Raw genomic sequence first — 19,978 nt, 5'->3', positions numbered from 1 at the left:
GAGCACAAATGACAGCTCCACCAATGCACTGCCCTTCTGTAACTTGTGTACGCAATACTACCGCCATCTGTATATATGATATCGGTATCTCATGGCTTTCGTCACCTCAATGTACATGTGTTTGGTTCCAAATGTTTTTTAAAGTGTTGTGATCAGAAGATTTGATTTAGAATTTGGTAGATTAGAAGATGTTTTTGCATTCAGAGCATTACAATGGCAGAAAGAACATATTAAGAAGAATGGAGCTAATGAACAGACAGGCAATGAAAACGCTTATAGTGATGGTTTGCTGAAGTACATACAAGAACCTCCTCGGTCTCTAGTAACCCTCATTTCCTTTAGTGACTATGCGAGGGTCAGAACAAGAAGAAAAACATTAAGTTCTGGATGTTTATTATTAAGTACACTTCACTGAACCCGGCGGACGTTCGAGTCCTCCCTCAGGCATGGGTGTGTGTGTTTGTCATTAGGATAATTTAGGTTAAATAGTGTGTAAGCTTAGGGACTGATGACCTTAGCAGTTAAGTCCTATAAGATTTCACACCCACTTCACTGAAGACCACAAGCTCCTGATTTAGGGCTAGCCTCAACAATGACATTAATTCTAATTCGACTGATGCTAGTCGGTGAGACATAGGACTCCGTAGTTCAGCGACAATACAGTTGAGCATAGTGTCACCGCCTGCCGTAACATAGCACTATCAGAATCTGCAGCAGTTACTTCCATTTGTGCCTCTAATTTTTCATCCTTTCTAAGCAAATCTTAAGAAAAAAACAAAAACGTCTGTTAGCGAGCCATGTAGGAGATCACCAGCTAGTGGAGGGCCAAGTACACAACCTGCCAACGATGAGGCGGCTTCTGATGGCGCTACGTGGGACTCGAAATCGACATTCCCATTAATAAAATCAATTGAGAAATGTTTTTGTACGTGTACGTGCTAAGAGCTTTCTTGGAAATTTAGGTTTCTGTATGGAACATTGGTTATTCATTTGCCTTATCCTCTCCATTGTAGGTACAGTAATTAAATGTTGCGTGTATAGAGTAATAGAATACGAGAATATGGGAGTTGTAAGTACTGACTAGATTATTGCTAAAAGCGTTGCTGACCACAACATTATGAAAGTGATTCACTGATATTGCATTAATAACGACTGCATAATATGATGGTTGCTGTAGACAATATAACAAATGAATACAGAATTTTGAATTTGATACAAACTTTGCTCATTTTCCCAGAATTGCGATTTCGTCACTTGCACCCCTTTCCTTTTAACAGCCTCAATTGATAGTTTCCTTTAATTTACACCTATGGTCACATACTTTTTGTTAACAGATTACCTGTTTTGATTTATAATGACCATCATCAGATCTGTTTTAGAAAAACAAAGTCCTGTGGCTGCAGTTCATTAGGACTTTGGTTTTATAAAACAGATCTGATGATGGTCATTATAGATCGAAACCGGTGATCTGTTAACAAAAAGTTTGTGACTATAGACGTAAATTAAAGGAAGTTTATTGTATATGCGGGTCACTGTTATATTCGCGACAATATCGCAGCTTGTCAACTGATAGTGTCGTTGAGTGAACATAGGAAAACATTCGAGTTCACTGCTGCGGAGACCCCAGTTCGGAAACGTGTCCCCCTAAAAAATTATGTTCACATCAGCATTATACTCCATCTTCACGTCTGGCACAGATCGTCGCCTGTCCTGCTTTACAAAGTGGACGATACAACGACCTCCGCGTTATGTGATGAAGTGTTGTCGTCCAACACCTTGTCACCCAATCGTGATTTCATCGTTCTTCGACCATTTTCGCCGAGCCAGTGGTGGAAACCCGCGTACGGCCATCCAGATTTAGATTTCCCGTGTTTTCCCTAGATCACTCCAGGCTAATGCCGGGACGGTGCCTATGAAATGGCACGGCTGAGATCCTTCCCCTTCCTTGTCACAATCCGAGCTTGTGCCCCATCTCTAATGACCTCAAAGTTGACGGGACGTTAAACCCAATCTTCCTTAATTCATTCGACCGTCTCGCTTAAGGCGTGGACACACTAGGGTAGCGGACGGCAGAGACTTGATTCGACTTAGCAATGCTTGGGGGTCAAGGGATCCGGCCATGTGGAAACGCAGTTGGCTCTGATAACACGCCGAAGTTGCTCCCAATTTGTTGTTATGTAAAGCAGCATTTTAATTACAATTTCACCTGTCGATATTACGAGGGAGAAGAGGATTTAGCGGTCCTCACACATGCAGGATTTATTTTACTGCAAGAATCTGAACATCAGAAAAAAAGAAGAAGAAGAAACAAGGCCGGTGGACAGCCTCACTTTTAAAAAGTAGCGAGCAGAGTGGTGGGACGAATTAATGTCTGTTCTTAAGGCTGAATTGCAGTATAGGCTTTCTTTCTTTCTTTTACGTGTGCCTTTTTCCCGAAATGACGCAGGGTCAGCATGGTTAATCGGATTTAGCAAGGTGAATTTTAAGGGGTGCCACCCTGTACCCCCCGGGACGGAATTAGTGTACCCCAACTGTCTGTGTCTAGTGTAATCCATGGAAGAGTGCGAATGTGTTCAGATGTCTGCGAGCCGTGTAACTGAGGCGAGACGTGGGGACCAGCCCCGTATTCACCTAGTGGAATGTGGAAAACCGCCTAAAAACCACATCCAGGCTGGCCGACACACCAGCCTTCCGTCGTTAAGCTGCCGGGCGGATTCGAACTGGGGCCGGCGCGCCTACCCGAGTCCAGGAAGCAGAGCATTAGCGCTCTCGGCTAACCTGGCGGGTAATTGCACTATACGCTATTTCAACAGTTTTCGAATTGTAATTAAATTGTGTAGACCTTAAAATTTTCAAAGATAAGCCTTCTTTCAGGAGCTGTGCCTGCAGAAGTGACTTAGTAGTCACTCCCAATTTTGTTTGTTTCTCGTTGTCATTACGAGCCAAAAGATGTCAATAAAGACACCCTTTTGTTTTTAACATCGTGCATATCACTTTCTACGTCAGCTCTAATGCCCTCTCCCATTTCCAATTTATACGCCAGTATTGTTAAACACAATAAATACACACCTTTAGCGACATCAGGAATTGCCTGCAGGGAAAACAGTGACTGTTCAAAATAAATATTTAGGACAGTCACAAGTCGTACTGAGAATGTTTTATTGACTGGTTCCACTCTTTAATTTAATAGCCACCTACTTCATTTTAAGAGGGGAGGCTGATGAAAAACACACTCTATTTCAAAAATGCACCAAATCCACAGTTTTGGAGATATGGCAATGAAATTTTGTACTACGCTTTACGTGAAAGTAACACATTTACATATAAAATCCTTTGATTATATATACTCAAATTTTTCAATGAAATTTGAAGTTTTATTTTCAAAAAACAATGTATGTTCCTTTCTCTTAGAAAATATTCAAGAGATTCCTACAAAAATTTCTCTGTTTCGTCTCTTTATGTGTTGTAAGCTTCTCTCATGAGGTTTTTGGAATAGGTCAAATAGGAGAATTTTCATAATTTTTAATTATAATTCCACAAGTACAATTTTAAATTCATGAAAAATTCGAAGCACTTTGCCCCATATCTCAGCTTGCAATCAGAATTTCAAAAAATTTTTCTTGAGACAACGTTTATTAGGTTTACAGAAATATGTCTACAAAATTTCATAATTCTAGCATTCATAGAATCTGAGGAAAAGGTACATAAAATTTGAAAACCAAACTTTTCAGGAAACGCAGTTTAAAGTTCAACCTAACTTTTTTCCTTATGTCACTTCTTCAGAAAGCACCACATTTGTACTCTGGGTCGTCTTTCCCTTCGAGGCTTCTCTTCTGGTTTCTTGTTGTCTGTCTTCTTTCATCAGGTCTTCAACTGACTTTTCAGCTGCAGAGACGCGCTGTAAATCTATTTTTCTCAGGATGTCTTGAGTAAAATTTCCTATCTTGAAGCCTATTCTTTCTAATACCTTCATCCTCCCGACTTTCCCATCATTAAATACAATAACTGCATCATAAGTTGCAATTCTGACAACTGTAGCAGATGGAAATGTGTTTTTAGAGCATCCCGTATGAGTGAATTTAGAGACTCATTTGGATTTTGGGTTTTGCCAAGAACACACTTTGTGAGAAGTGCAGGATCGGCCAAAGATGATCTATAAAACCATAGAGTATCTATCACGGCCTTCTAGATGTATCCCGCACATGTCTGGTTGAAAGTAATGCAAAGAATCGTTGTTCACTGAGCTGGTATTGAAGTGCTACTTCAAAACGTGGGCGTGGCAGGGAGGTCGCGTCACACTTTTAATTAATTTTCAGGCACTTCGGATGCTATTTCAACATAGAAACTTTGGGAACTTATTGTCCATGAGTTGTCCTAACAAAAAAAAATAAATCTAAAATTGACATTGTTGATCAATTTCATGAACGTCCCCTCTTAAACACTAATTGCAGTATTTCTGATACGCTCTTATTAAATCAAAAAGGGTAACTGGTCAATAAACGCTGCTAACACAAGGAGAGGGGTCCCAATGCCAGCCACCCGCTAGCAGATCGAACCGCAAGCAAGGCCAATCACTTCGTTGGCTCCGATTTGGCGCCTGTCCATACTAAGCAAATCTCGGCCGACGAAACGGTTGTCTGTCGTCTGTTGGCCTTCTTTGGCCAAATGTGTACTCGCCTACAGATGCACAGGAAGGCTGCTCGTGATGAGCCGAACAGCTTTAGAGTGGGGGAGATGCTCATGGCAGCGGCACGCTAACAGGCGATCATCATCACTGTTTCCGAGACGCTCGTTCCCAGGCGCTGGGCCACATTATCAGAGCACTTGTTATTTATTATTATCTTGTTTCCAGTCATTAGTCTTCTGACTGGTTTGATGCGGCCCGCCACGAAAACCTCTTCTGTACTAACCTCTTCATCTCAGAGTAGCACTTGCAAACTACGCCTCAATTATTTGTTAGATGTATTCCAAATTCTGTTTTCTTCTACAGTTTTTACCCTCTACTACCCTGGAAGTGTCCTGTCGTCCTGTCCCTTCTTTTTATCTGTTTTCCACATATTTCTTTCCTCTCTGATTCTGCGTAAAGCCTCCTCATTCCACCTAATTTTCAACATTCGTCTGTAGCACCACTCTCAAATGCTTCGATTCTCTTCTGTTCCGGTTTTACCACAGTCCATGTTTCACTACCATGCAATGATGTTCTCCAAACGTACATTTTCAGAAATTTCTTCCTCGAATTATGTTTGACACTAGAAGACTTCTCTTCGTCACGAATGCCCTTTTTACTAGTGCTAGTCTGCTTTTTATGTCCTCCTCGCTCCGTCCATCATACGTTATTTTGTTGTCTACGCAACAGAACTGTTTAACTTGATCTGCTTCATGACCATCAATCTATATGTTAAATTTCTCACTGTGTTCATTTCTGCTTCTTTGATTTACTCTCAAATCATATTCTGTACTCAGTAGATTGTTAATTCTAGTCAGCACATCCTGTAATTCTTCTTCACTTTTGCTGAGGATAGCAATGTCATCCGTGAATCGTAACACCTTCAACTTTAATTCCCGTCTTTAACATTTCTTTTACTTCCTTCATTGTATCTTCGATGTATAGACTACATCCCTGCCCTGAGCACTTAGTTCTTGGCCTTCCACTCTCATGATTCCCTCTTGGCTCTAGTACATGCTGAATATTACCCATTCCTTCCTGTATCTTACCCCTACTTTCCTCATAAGCTCGAACATTTTGCACCATTTGTCATTGTCAAAAGCCTTTTCCAGGTAGACAGATCCTATGAAAGTTCATTTCCTTTAGTCTTGCTTCCATTATCAACTGCCTCTCTCGTACCTTCACCTTTCCTAAAGCCAAGCTGTCCGCCATCTAACACATCTTCAATTTCATTTTCCATTCTTCAGTATATTATTCTTGTCTGTAACTTGGGTGCAACAGCTGTTAAGCACATTGCACGATAATTCTCGCTCTTGTCAGCGATTGAAGTCTTCGGAATTATGTGGATGACGTTTTTCTGAATGTGCGATAGTATATCGTCAAGCTCATACATTCTACACACCAGCGTGAATAGTCCTTTTTTACCACTTCCCCCAATGGCTTTAGAAATGCTGATGGAATGTTATCTATTCCTTCAGCCTTATTTGATCTGAAATCTACCAAAGCTCTTTTAAATTCTGATTCCAATACTGTCTTCACGATTTCTGATACATTGTTCCTGTTTCATCTTCTATCACTTCATCAGACAAATCTACCCTCTCCTAGAGGCCTTCAATGTATTTCCACCTATCCGCTCTCTCCTCTGAAGTTAACAGTGCAATTCCCACTGCACTCTTTATGTCACCACCCTTGCTTTTAATTACACCGAAGGTTGTTTTGACTTTTCTACATGTTGAATTAGTATTTCTACCAAGTCACTTACGTCAGAGGATTTCCTTTATTAATCGCTAGAATGATTTCCTATTCATTTCTGCTCCGCTTTTATACTTTGCTTTCCGCGTCTTGTGCCTGCAGAGGTACCACGAGGCGTTCAGTAACGCGGTTATCAGTGGTCACTACCCCAACGGCCTTGCCACAGGGGTAGCACCGGTTCTCGTCGGGTCAACGGAGTTAGTCCTGTCCGGCTCGGCTAGTAGCAATTGGATGGGTGACCGTCCGAGTCTGCGGAGCGTTGTTTTCAAGCGGTATGCACTCGTCCTTGTGAGCCCAATTGAGGAGCTACTTGGTTGAGAAATAGCGGTTTCTGTCACGAGAGCTGACAACGGCCGGAAGAGCCACCATATGCCCCTGCACATCCGCTTATAGTACCGCCTAAAGGCTGAGAATGATACTGCGGTCGCTCGGTACCTCTCGGCTTTCCGAGGTCTGTTCGGGCGGAGTTCAGTTTTTAGTGCGGTCGTAATGTTTTGGTTCATCATTGTGTAGATAAAAGTTAGTGTTTGTGGGTGAAGAAGATACTTACAGAACCACTATCCACCAGTCACTGCCTCGTATGTCTGGGGCTGTCCTTCTTTCGACTGTTGTGCACTGAGAGGTTGTGGGTCATAGCCGTTGTGCTTGTGGAGATACGTTTTAAATGGCCGCCATCACATCGTTGTGGACTTCTGTCCCCTTTGCACCGATGTATTTTTCAACAGAAAAAAAAAACAGAAAACATTATCGAGCTTTTACTAATGTTCTAGAATGTTAACGAATGTTTTTGAATCTTCTACAGTACATCTTAGAAACGGCACATGTCGCAATGAAACGCACGGCGGCAAAATCGTCTTAACCGATGACTTGTACAGCGTAGTAAACAGACAGGAACAGCTCTTCGTAAACTTACGTGAACAAAGAACTGTTGCATGAGTGATCATAGAATATAGAACAAGATAAAGGAACATTTAAATGTACTGATACTACGACAAACCAAGTCGAAAGCATCAGCTACGTGCCATGTGACACTACAGAAGAATGCTGATGATTTGATGGATTGATGGATAGATTGGATAACTAATGAGAGGGTACTGCATTGAGTTGGCATTGAGTCGGGGAGAAAACAGTTTGGTTCAAATGGCTCTGAGCACTATGGGACTTAACATCTTAGGTCATCAGTCCCCTAGAACTTAGAACTACTTAAACCTAACTAACCTAAGGACATCACACACATCCATGCCTGAGGCAGGATTCGAACCTGCAACCGTAGCAGTCACGCGGTTCCGGACTGAAGCGCCTAGAACCGCACGGTCACCGCGGCCGGCCAGAAAACAGTTTGATACCACAAGTTGTCTAAAAAGAAAAAAAAAGGAAAAGAAAAGAAAAAGGGACAAACTAGCTGGATAATTGTTGCATCAAACTCAAACCCGTCTTCCGTTGAAGACAACAAAAACAACTTGTCTTTCATTAATTCGTCCCCTCAGTCTATCCCTGAGTCTTGAAATCCAACGAACAACTTTTTTGGTTTATCTATTTGCCAGACTACATTCACACTCATCTGCATTTCTTTTTGCATTAAAGTCATAGTCTCGCCTACCTCGCTACTCTGTACCCTGACCTGTTTCTTCGTTTTCCTGTCTCCCCTTGTAATATACAATCTGTATTTTCCATAACTCGCTGAGAAGCCATCAGGTTTTCAGAGGTTCCCGATTTTAAAGCCTCTATGTCAGGACAAGAGCGAAACTTGTAAGTTTAATAAGCGCCAACTTTTCGCACACTTCGCAAAATTAGTTTAGCAAAAACACTGCAATCCAGTTTTATTCATTTCTTTATTTCTTTCCAGTCATATCAGTCTTTATCTTCAAAGGACATCAACACAAAAACTCACCTCGTTCTCTGAGTTAATTGCTAATTTAACTATCTTCTTTTGCACATATCGATTATATGTTATGTTATTCTTATTGTAACTGATTTTAAAGTTCACTTTCGAACTTGCTTTATTAAGTTCCCCCTGTCCTTTTTTAAGTGTATCTACGCTAAAGTCAAACGATTCAGTGTTACCATCGAAACGACGGTGATTCTGAAATTTCCATTAACACCTACCGCTACTTCTTTTACGCAGTTGAAGGATCTGAAAAGCTCCTCAAGGGATGCTGACAACAGTTTTGCTTATACTGAGTTCGCTGCACTATAGACTACCGTAATGAAGTCTAGAAGAACTGACGAATACAACTTTCATCTATTGGGTATGTAGCATTTATTGTAAACTTCCTCACGAAAACGCTCCTAAGTAGTATTTCAAACTACGTTTGCAGAAATAACTTCACCTGTCTGAGAGAGAATTCAGGTGTAGGCACATTTACTCACGCGCAAAGTATAATTTCGGTACTAGATAAGATAGATTCCCAAATTAACTGCGCACTGGAAAGTATGTACAGTATGAGAAGCCTGTTCCATGTGTCCCTTGAAACAGAGGTTTAATTGTATCTTCTGTGAATGTTACATGTAAAGATTTGATGCAGATCCGTAAATTTCTGTTCGCTGTGTTAGAAAACATAGGTCATATGTCATAATATCTCACTTTTTTCTAAATCACACGATTTTCAGAATTTTTGGGACATGTCAGGTCCATAAAAACACGTTAGTCTGTTCACTAATTCATCCCGAACGTGATAGCTCTGGGACAACTCGCTGAATTTCAAAAATGAGATCTAGGTCCCAAGCTCCTATATCTGCCTAAGAAATGTGTGTGTTATCTTTTAGCCACAGTGTTAAAAACAGTACTTTTAAATGCCAGCGGATGAGAGATATGCTGTTTGGACTCCGTGCAGCACATGCTCTGAAGGGACGTGAGAAGTAACTAATATAATAAGATTATTTTTTTTTCTTTCCTCGCCTTTTCGTTGTGCTTAGGAGGAGCCTTACAGTAGTGAAGGTTTTCGATTTCTTCTATACACATTTCTTAATATACGGTTTGAGTAACTGCTGTTTGTTGTTTTCTCCTGTTATATGTTAAAAGGTTTCTACGTAAATAAAAATGCATATAAATATACGAAGGCGTGACGAATGGTATTGCCCAAAAGTTTTAATGTTAAAACTCTCGAAATGTTTAAAATGAATCAAACGTTTTTTACGTTCTACATCTTTATTCTTCAAGTCTGCAAACTTATTCCCCGACGCAGTCATCCTGGCACGAACACATATCTCGCGACATGACAGCAGTTTGTTGATACCGTCACTGTAGAATGTTTGATCTTGTTGACGAAGCTACAGACTCACCACTGTTTGCACCACTCTATCACTATCAAGGTGTCGGATTGTTGCAGATAAATTGTTCTGAAGGTGGCAGGGGTAAAATACAGGGAGCTAAAGGCTACTTACAATTTGTACAGAAAGCAGATGGCAGTTATAAGAGTCGAGGGACATGAAAGGGAAGCAGTTGTTGGGAAGGGAGTGAGACGAGGTTGTAGCCTCTCCCCGATGCTATTCAATCTGTATGTTGAGCAAGCAGTGCAGGAAACAAAAGAAAAGTTCGGAGTAGGTATTAAAATCCATGGAGAAGAAATAAAAACTTTAAGGTTCGCCGATGACATTGTAATTCTGTCAGAGACAGCAAAGGACTTGGAAGAGCAGTTGAAGGGAATGGACAGTGTCTTGAAAGGAGGGTACAAGATGAACATCAACAAAAGCAAAACGAGGATAATGGAATGTAGTCGAATTAAGTCGGGTGATGCTAAGGGAATTAGATTAGGAAATGAGACACTTAAAGTAGTAAAGGAGTTTTGCTATTTGGGGAGCAAAATAACTGATGATGGTCGAAGTAGAGAGGATATAAAATGTAGACTGGCAATGGCTAGGAAAGCGTTTCCGAAGAAGAGAAATTTGCTAACATCGAGTATAGATTTAAGTGTCAGGAAGTCGTTTTTAAAAGTATTTGTATGGAGTGTAGCTATGTATGGAAGTGAAACATGGACGATAAATAGTTTAGACAAGAAGAGAATAGAAGCTTTCAAAACTTGGTGCTCCAGAAGAATGCTGAAGATTAGATGGGTAGATCACGTAACTAATGAGGAGGTATTGAATAGAATTGGGGAGAAGAGGAGTTTGTGGTAGGACATGTTCTGAGGCATCAAGGGATCACCAATTTAGTACTGGAGGGCACGGTGGAGGGTAAAAATCGTAAAGGGAGACCAACATATGAATACACTAAGCAGATTCAGAAGGATGTAGGCTGCAGTAGGTACTGGCAGATGAAGAAGCTTGCATGGAGAGCTGCATCAAACCAGTCTCAGGACTGAAGACCACAACAACAAACAACAACATGACGGTGTATAGCGGAACTATGTCGATGCGTGACAAACAGCCTGCTGTAATCGAGTTTCGAATTCGAAGGGTACCTCTCCTTCAGCATGACAACGCCAGACCACACGCTCCGTCGTCTCCCATAGCATCGATAGCATAATACTGCTCCCATCAGCCTGTGTCCAGGGCGCGCTTCAGGCCTCCGTTACATCGATGACGGCGCTTGTAGAGACGACCATCGACCTAGTGTAGCAAAAATGTGATTCTCATGAAGAGCCAACATGTTTCCATTGATGGACGGTCGAATCCCGATGGTCCCGTGCCCACTGCAATCGTAATTTTCGATGGCGTTCAGTCAACATGTGAACATGTAGTGGTGGTCTGCTGCGGAACTGCATGTTCAACAATGTACAATGAACGGTGTGCTCCAAAACACTTGTACGTGCACCAGCATTGGTTCTTTCGGCAGAGATTCCACAGATCACCATCTATTCTACTTCACAGGGCAGGTATGCCTCTGACCCCCACGTTCTGTGAAGAGTCGTAGGCGTCCAATCATTTAGCGCCTAGTGGTAATTCCACTATTCTTAAATGCGCGTGAATATTCGAATTACACCGAGCGAGGTGGCGCAGTGGTTAGCACACTGGACTCACATTCGGGAGGACGACGGTTCAATCCCGTCTCCAGCCATCCTGATTTAGGATTTCCGTGATTTCCCAAAATCGTTTCAGGCAAATGCCGGGATGGTTCCTTTGAAAGGGCACGGCCGATTTCCTTCCCCATCCTTCCCTAACACGAGCTTGCGCTCCGTCTCTAATGACCTCGACGTCGACGGGACGTTAAACAACACTAACCTAACCCCTATTCGAATTACATAAGAACTTGCGTTCGTTTTATTAGAGATGTACTTTTACTCTCTGAACATGGTTATTTCTGGAAGGAGACCATTTGTGCTGCCCTTCTTTGGATCCGTTCAATATGGCCTGTTACTCTACATACTTGAGAAATACTCTAGAATCGACTGATGGCATTTCCCTAATATTATACCAATGAACCGCAATCTGCCACCTGCTTTACTGGATCTATGTTATTCGTTCAGTTTATACCGTTGCAAACTGTTAGACGGAGGTATATGTGCCGACTGAGGTGGCCGAGCGGTTCTAGGCGCTACAGTCTGGAACCGCGAGACCGCTACGGTCGTAGGTTCGAATTCAGCCTCGGGCATGAATGTGTATGATGTCCTTAGGTTAGTTTTTAATTAGTTCTAAGTTCTAGGCGACTGATGACCTCAGACGTTGAGTCGCATAGTGCTCAGAGCCATTTGAACCATTTTGGAGGTATTTGTATATGTTGTCAGATTCCAAATGTGACTCACTGATATTGTAGTCATAGGATACTACGTTTTTCAGTTTTGTGAAATGATCAGTTTTACAATTAAAGTAAGATTGTCAGTCCTTACGACGCTTAGAAATCACATCAAGATGTGACTGACGATGAGAGCGCTAGTACAATAACCTGATTCTGCAGAAACTTATCTCAGTGGAAAAGGAGTCAAAATAAGCGAACATACGTCTCGGCTTATCCGTTGATACCAGACCGTTTCTGAAAAAACGGAGGTCAAAGTTTTTGAGGTATTTATGTTCCTCTTAGCGGTAAGTAGTGGCGCAGTAGCCAGCGTTGCAGCTTCGCACTTTTGCCCCCGTATTCGAAACCCGATTATTTGTTTTATTCTTGTTTTTCATTTATCTGCACATGTCCATAGAATATTACTACATGCATGGTTTCCAATGTATATTGAAATAACATTGTCCTTATTCGTCTACTAACTATACACCGGGTGATCAAAAAGTCAGTATAAATTTGAAAACTGAATAAATCACGGAATAACGTAGATAGAGAGGTAAAAATTGACACACATGCTTGGAATGACATGGGGTTTTATTAGAACCGAAAAATAGTTCACAAAATGTCCAAAAGATGGCGCTGGACAGCAGAACGTCAATGACTGCGCATGACAATCGTCATGCTTAGCCTCCCAGGTTCCTAGACCTCAATCTGTGCGATTATTGGCCTTGGGGTTACCTGAAGTTGCAAGTGTATCGTGATCGACCGACATCTCTAGGTATGCTGAAAGACAACATCCGACGCCAATGCCTCACCAAAACTCCGGACATGCTTTACAGTGCTGTTCACAACATTATTCCTCGACTATAGCTATTGTTGAGGAATGAAGGTGGACATATTGAGCATTTCCTTAAAGAACATCATCTTTGCTTTGTCTGACTTTGTTATGCTAATTATTGCTATTCTGATCACATGAAGCGCCATCTGTCGGACATTTTTTTAACTGTTGTATTTTTTTGGTTCTAATAAAACCCCATTGCATTCCAAGCAAGTGTGTCAATTTGTACATCTCTATCTACATTATTCCGTGATTTATTCAGTTTTCAAATTTATAGTGACCTTTTGACCACCTGGTACGGTGAATGAAAAAAAACAGAAAAAGAGAAAATTATTTGAAACTGTTTTCGGTGAAATTCCTGTAGTATATCTTGATTCATAATCAAGTTCCGTTTTTACCGAGTGAGATTCATATGGGGAATATCGCTGTGGCAAACCGGCCTTCGCGCGGTGCTCGTGGTCAGAATTTCTGTTTCGATTGTTTCTACAGTCGATATCATTCAAGCCAATGCACCAAAAATTTCTGAAGAATAAGCATAAGAATAAAATATAAGAATTAATATAGCAATTGATGTAGGAATGAAATATAAGATGATGAGAATTTAATAGGAATGTAACTGCTGAAAATAACATACACACACATATAATATATAGGTAAATGTATCACACCTACTGTATTGGGAAACCTAGCTGTAATTTTACAATTAATATAACGCCCTTGTAACCCATAACTCGTTAAGAAACACTCATGGAGTAACCTTCTACGGACATGTGTAGATAACTGAATAAATAAATAAATAAATACGAATCAGGTTTAGAACACAGGGATCAGAAATGAGACATCGCTATGCTAGCCATTGCGGCACCATTTCGACTGAAATTACAGCGCTCTAAAAGGCATCTAAACTACATTGAAAATTTTGACCGTGGTTTTCTCAGAAACGGTCCAGTATCTCCGAATAAACCAAGACGTGTCTTCGGTTACTTTTGACTTCTCCTCCCCTGAGCGAAGTATCTGGGAAATCTCGCCTTGTTCTCCTCGACAATATTTATCCAGTTTTTCTTCAGACACTACTTCATTACAGTTAACCGCATCGTCTGTGAAAAGTCTCATGCAGAGAAGTAGATAGTAGCGGATGCCTGTGATTGTTATTGCATAGCTGGCTTCTGTGGCTAAGCGGTTCTAGGCGCTTCAGTCTGGAACCGCGCGACCGCTATGGTCGCAGCTTCGAACTTGTCTCGGGCATGGATGTGTGTGATGGCATTAGGTTAGTTAGGTTTAAGTAGTTCTAAGTCTAGGGGACTGATGACCTCATATGTAAAGTTCCATAGTGCTCAGAGCCATTTGAACCATTTTGTTATTACATAACATTAGCTCTCGAACATTCCTGGAGGCTCTCCTTCATGATACGATTCATGGAACACAACGTGTGAATGAATGAATGGAAGGATGAATATTACCTCCTCAGATTAAGGTATTTAGTGGCATCCTCTACATACGCGAAAGTCTAGTTCTGTTCACATCAGACATTCGATAGTTAGAAACGCAAAGGCTAGTTCTGTTCACATCAGACATTCCAGAGTTAGAAGTCTACAAGCATATTTGGCCTCAGGAGACAAACTAGAGGCAAAATTGTCACAGCAATCAGTATGTTTTGTAGACTGGTGATCTTTATTGTCGAAACTGGCAGCACTCTATAAATATTCACTAAGATCCTGGCGATGTAGTTCTCCACATACAAAACGTTAAAGCTGTAGTGCATATCTTACTTGCTTATTCAGGTTTCTACTACCAGTCACTTTTTATTTTATGCTTAATCTAACATAAAAATGGTTCAAATGGTTCTCAGCACTATGGGACTCAACTGCTGAGGTCATTAGTCCCCTAGAACTTAGAACTAGTTAAACCTAACTAACCTAATGACATCACAAACATCCATGCCCGAGGCAGGATTCGAACCTGCGACCGTAGCGGTCTCGCGGTTCCAGGCTGCAGCGCCTTTAACCGCACGGCCACTTCGGCCGGCGTAATCTAACATAATGGAATGCGTTTCGAACATGTTTTGTTCATCCTCAAGCGTTTGTACATATATTCATACATCGAGGAATGTACTCGATGTATGTATATATGTACAAACGCTTGAAGATGAACAAAACATGTTCGAAACGCGTTGCATTATGTTAGGTTAAGCATAAAATAAAAGGTGATTGGTAGCATAAACTTGAAATAAATAATATTCCCACACAGTCACGGTTCACAAACATAGCCATTATGGCTGAAAATAAACATCTTACTTGTACTGAATATGTCACGCATTGCCGATTAAAAAAAATGGTTCAAATGCCTCTGAGCACTATGGGACTTAACATCTGAGCTGGGCAGTCCTCTAGACTTAGAACTACTTAAACCTAACTAACCTAAGGATATCACACACACCCATGCCCGAGGCAAGATTCGAACCTGCGACCGTAGAGGTCGCGTGGTTCCAGACTGTAGCGCCTAGAACCGCTCGGCCACCCTGGCCGGCATTGCCGATTATTTTCACGTCATGTTCACGGATTCGCCGCGGCGTCTAGTGTGGATAGAGCTTCACGCTATTCTACAAAAGTATTACTGAATCACTAGTGAAGACAGAAGTTTTTTGTGACTCACCACGTGGAGGTGCATCTCTCGCAGTGCCATCTTCTATCGTCGCGTCACCGAACCGCTACACACGCACACAACTGAAAGGAACACTACGTCAGAGCTATCGCCCACCTGTCAGTTCGTTGACAGATACGAGAACAACACTGAAGCTAGCGTACAACACTGACGCAGGGAGGTCAACGGAGCGGCGCCACGTGGTCACTTCCATGGCGTCGTGGCCGGCGGCAAAGAAAAGGTAACAAGTGAACGCGGCGGCCGGCCGTAAGCGCGCGGAGACCGACCTGTAGTTATACAGTTGCCTGTTGACAGTGCGGCTCGGCGGCGTCCACGAGGAAGCAGAAGCAGATAGCACGTCCGCCGGCTTTCCCAGCATGCGTTGCACAACACGCCGCCTCACCGCTGCCCCCCCCCCCCCCCCACTACCATCCCGCGACCCCGCCACTGCTTCGGCGGCCAACAGGTTGACGGGAGGCGGCGGCGAAGTCCTCAGCTAGCGGTGCGGTGCGTCTTACACGCCAAGGACCGGTTCTCCGTCCTGGCGGGTATTACAGATGATCAAATCTCTCGCTCTCAACTCGTTTCCGCTGGCTCGGTCTTTTCTATACGGCAACCACGTGACGTAACTCAACACAGATTCATTTCGGAGGAAGGAAGGTCAGTTACTTGTGGCGCGGGCCATTCCCGCAGTATACCGGAGTGACGTGGAACAGGTTGGTCTACGACCTTTTTAACGTTTCCTCATATAAACTATGAGGCCGAAACTTCTGGAACACGGCGCTGAACATATTCCCCTACTACCGAATGGCGAAACTTTCTAGAACATTCTAGAACTTTTCAGAAATTTCTGGAATATTTCTTAAATTTGGAGAATTTCCGAACTGATCATTTCAGTATGTTCTGCACTGAAAACTACGTTCCGGCCATTGAAATAGTGTAGAAGGGAAACAGATTCCAGTAACTTCATTCCATTCTCAGCCCGACAACTTGCGACCCAATGGAGAACATTACTTACTTTACTTTACATGTGGCAAGGGCCTTATCGACCATACGCCTGCTCTATGAGCCTCTTCCACTTCTGCCTGTCCAATGCGCTGATTGTCCAGTTGCTATTGCTGTTCATCCTAGTTGTGTCCTCCCGAATGTTATCCCGCCATCTGATTCTGGGTCTCCCTCTTCCTCTTATTCCATCTATTGTTCTGCTGAATGCCATTCTAGGTAGTCTATTCTCTGTCATTCTTGCTATATGGCCTGCCCCATTCAACGTTCTCCTCTTGAGCACTTCGACGATGTTACGGTGTTTGTACAGCCCTCTTAATACTTCATTTCTTCTTATTCTCCATTCCATTTTATTTTCGTCGTATACAGGTCCAAAAATTTTCCTTTTTACTTTTCTTTCGAATATTAACAGTTTTTCCTCATCTTTCTTTCTAAATATTAATGTTTCACATCCATATAACATAACAGGTATAGTGGTCGATTGATATAAGCGGATTTTGTAGTTCATACTAAGTGATCTTTTTCTTAGAATTTTGATGAAACTAAAAAGTGTCTTGTTTGCTGCCGATAAACGGGCATCTATTTCTATATCTGTTCTGTTGTTATTACTAAAAAGATTTCCTAGGTACTTGAAGTGGTCAACGGTCTTGAAACTGAATCCATCTACAGTCAGAGGCGCATCTTTTCTGGTTTTCTTACTTATGGGCAGGTATTCTGTCTTCTCTTCATTAACATGTAATCCTGTTTTCTCAGCAATTCTGTAGCAATTTTGCATCATTCTGATTTTTTTTGGAACGACTTATTAGTGCTACATCATCCGCATAGGCACGTCTCGTAATGTTGACATCCTGTAGCTGGATCCCTTGTGGACTGGTTTTAGAAAATTCTCTATCGATCATCTCTAGGACAAGGTTAAATAAAATAGGTGAAATGGCATCCCCTTGTCTCAGTCTAGTGTACACCTTAAAATCTTCAGTTTCTCCTACCGGTGTCTTTATGACATAAAGTTTTATCTATACCCATTTTAACTAATCTGATTAATTTTTATGGTATTTTAAATTCCTTCATTATATTTAGGAGCGTCTGTTGGTGTATGCTATCATAGGCCTTTTTAAAATCTACGAATGATATGTGGACGTCTACATTGAATTCCTACGCCTTCTCAGATACTTGTCTTAGGGTGAATAAGTGATCTAAAGTGGATCTGTTTGTGAGGAAACCGCATTGGCAGTCCCCAATCAGTTCTTCTGTTATTGGTACCAGCCTGTTTAATAGGTAGCTCGATAAGATTTGGTAGGTGACATCCAGTAAGGCAATTCCTCTGTAGCTATCACAAACAAGTGGATCATTCTTCTTAAATATCGGCACAGAACTGCAGTTTTTCAATCTGCAGGAATGGTTTCTGTCTTCCAAATTGTTTCTATTAACGCCTTTATTTCTAATTCCAGTCGTGGGCCTCTATTCTTTAATAACTCAGAGTATATCTTGTCCTCGCCAGATGCCTTGTTATTCTTTAATTTCTTTATTGCTTGTTGCATTTCATTTACTGATGGGTTAGTAACTGTATCAGCTGTATCAATTGTATCAAGTTCTTCAATTTTGAAGTAAGAGTGTGGGTCATTGCAGTTGAGAAGTTGTGAAAAGTATGTCTTCCATCTGTTTTGTATTTCACTTTAGTTGGTCAATATTTTCCCATACTGATCCTGTATAAACTGTTCCCTTTTATTGAATTTACCAAAGGATTTTTTTTATATCTTGATACATCTGCCTTGTCCTGTGATGTTGGAAATCATCCTCTGCTTCTCTGATCATATTGTTATAGTATTCCCTTTTCTCTTGTCTTAGGGTTCTTTGCGTTGCTTGGCGGAGTTTATAGTATCTTTCCTTCAATGTAATATTGTCTCTTTCTTTAATCCATGCATTCCTCGCATTTCTTCTTTCCTGGACTTTTTCTTGACGCTTTGTATTAAACCAAATTTTATTAGGTCGTTTTCTTTCACCTATGATTTTGGAAGATGCTTCTTGAATGCAGCCCTTCAGGTGCCTCCATCGCTTTCGACATCCTGTGGTTCTGCATTGGTCAGTCTCGGTTTTCTTAGGTTGCTTTTAACTTCTTTTGTAAAATTTTCTTTTATATCTGCTTTCGCCAGGTTTCCTATGTTATATCTTGTAATTTCTTCTCTATTTCTATTTACTTTCCTTTTGAGTTTCACTTTCATTTTTGATGTTATTAACATGTGATCTGTGTCACAATCCATTCCCCTAAAGGTTCTGACATCTTTAGTACTCTTTTGGAATCGTTTCTGGACAGCTACATGATCTATTGGATTGAATGCCTTTCCATCTGGTAATATCCATGTTTCTAAATGAATGCGTTTATATTGAAATTTTGTGCTGGTTATCGTGAGACAATTACTGCAAAACTTTCTAGGACGTCGAGAACTTAGCAGAAATGTCTAGAACACTCCTTAAATCTACAGAATATTTTTTCGGATAGATCATTCCATTATGTTCTCTATCGAAAAATAGCTTCTCACCATTGAAATCGTGTACGACGGAAACGGATTGCAGCAGCCTCTTCCATTTCTCAGCCCGAAAACTTGTGATACAGTTCTGCTGAATTCTCTGCTCCTTTTGTCAATCTATGTTCGACTGCCATCACTGGATTTAGATTTTATCCATTGCTTCGGAAGGAAGACTCTTTTTTCGATATAAATTTTCACGAAACGAAAACTGGTTTTAATGTGAAAGAAAAAAGAGTTTCGGCAACTACATGAAATTGCTTGAAAAAATCCGTCTCTTTTTATTCCGACACTTTACTCATAAATATCAGATCTCATCGTATGCTTCAAGTGTTCGCTTTAGGCTTTAGGTTTCCTTTCTGAAATTATGCCAAACATTACTAATGTTCATTGGAAGTCAGAACTACCACGTATTCGCAGTTTTTACGGAGGTAGCTTAACTATTTAATACATCAATGGAAATGAGCGTTTGGCGTCATTGGCCGGGAGGCCCCTTACGGGGCAGGTCTGGCCGCCTTGGTGCACGCTTTATTACATTCGACGCCACGTTGGGCGTCCTGAGCGCCGGATGGGCGACAACTTTCAAAATCCTGCGCTCTGACGAAATTACGTTTCAGATTTGTACTCTTTTAATCAAACGCAACAATGTGGGAAACATAACAACAACACACGGATCAATGTGTAATTTGGCATATATCTAGTAATTTTCGTTTCGCAAGTTTGTAGCCCATTTACTCGCATATAAATCCAATTTAATCACTGTATCTCTCTATATGTAAACTGAAGCAGCTTGCTCGTGTCCGTCTGCATATGAAGGCTAATCTCAGGAACTGCTGTAGCGATTTTGATCCACTTTGAACTTACAGATACACTATACAGGTTTACGCCATAATAGAGAAGACAGCAGT

The 19,978-nt window shown here is 41.4% G+C and overlaps 1 protein-coding gene across 1 annotated transcript in view; it reads right to left on the bottom strand.

Moving 5' to 3' along the window:
- The window catches only part of LOC124788461, a 166,651-nt gene extending 150,737 nt beyond the window's left edge, over positions 1 to 15,914 (bottom strand). The window contains exon 1 of the mRNA XM_047255731.1: positions 15,559 to 15,914. Coding sequence (XP_047111687.1) covers positions 15,559 to 15,588 — 30 coding nt within the window. The 5' untranslated portion in view covers positions 15,589 to 15,914. The remainder of the gene's footprint in view (positions 1 to 15,558) is intronic.
- Between the last annotated feature and the right edge of the window lie 4,064 nt (positions 15,915 to 19,978).

The sequence above is a fragment of the Schistocerca piceifrons genome, chromosome 3 (genome assembly GCF_021461385.2).
Source record: "Schistocerca piceifrons isolate TAMUIC-IGC-003096 chromosome 3, iqSchPice1.1, whole genome shotgun sequence".
Classification (NCBI taxonomy): Eukaryota; Metazoa; Arthropoda; class Insecta; order Orthoptera; family Acrididae; genus Schistocerca; species Schistocerca piceifrons.
This window is presented reverse-complemented; position numbering and strand designations above follow the sequence as displayed.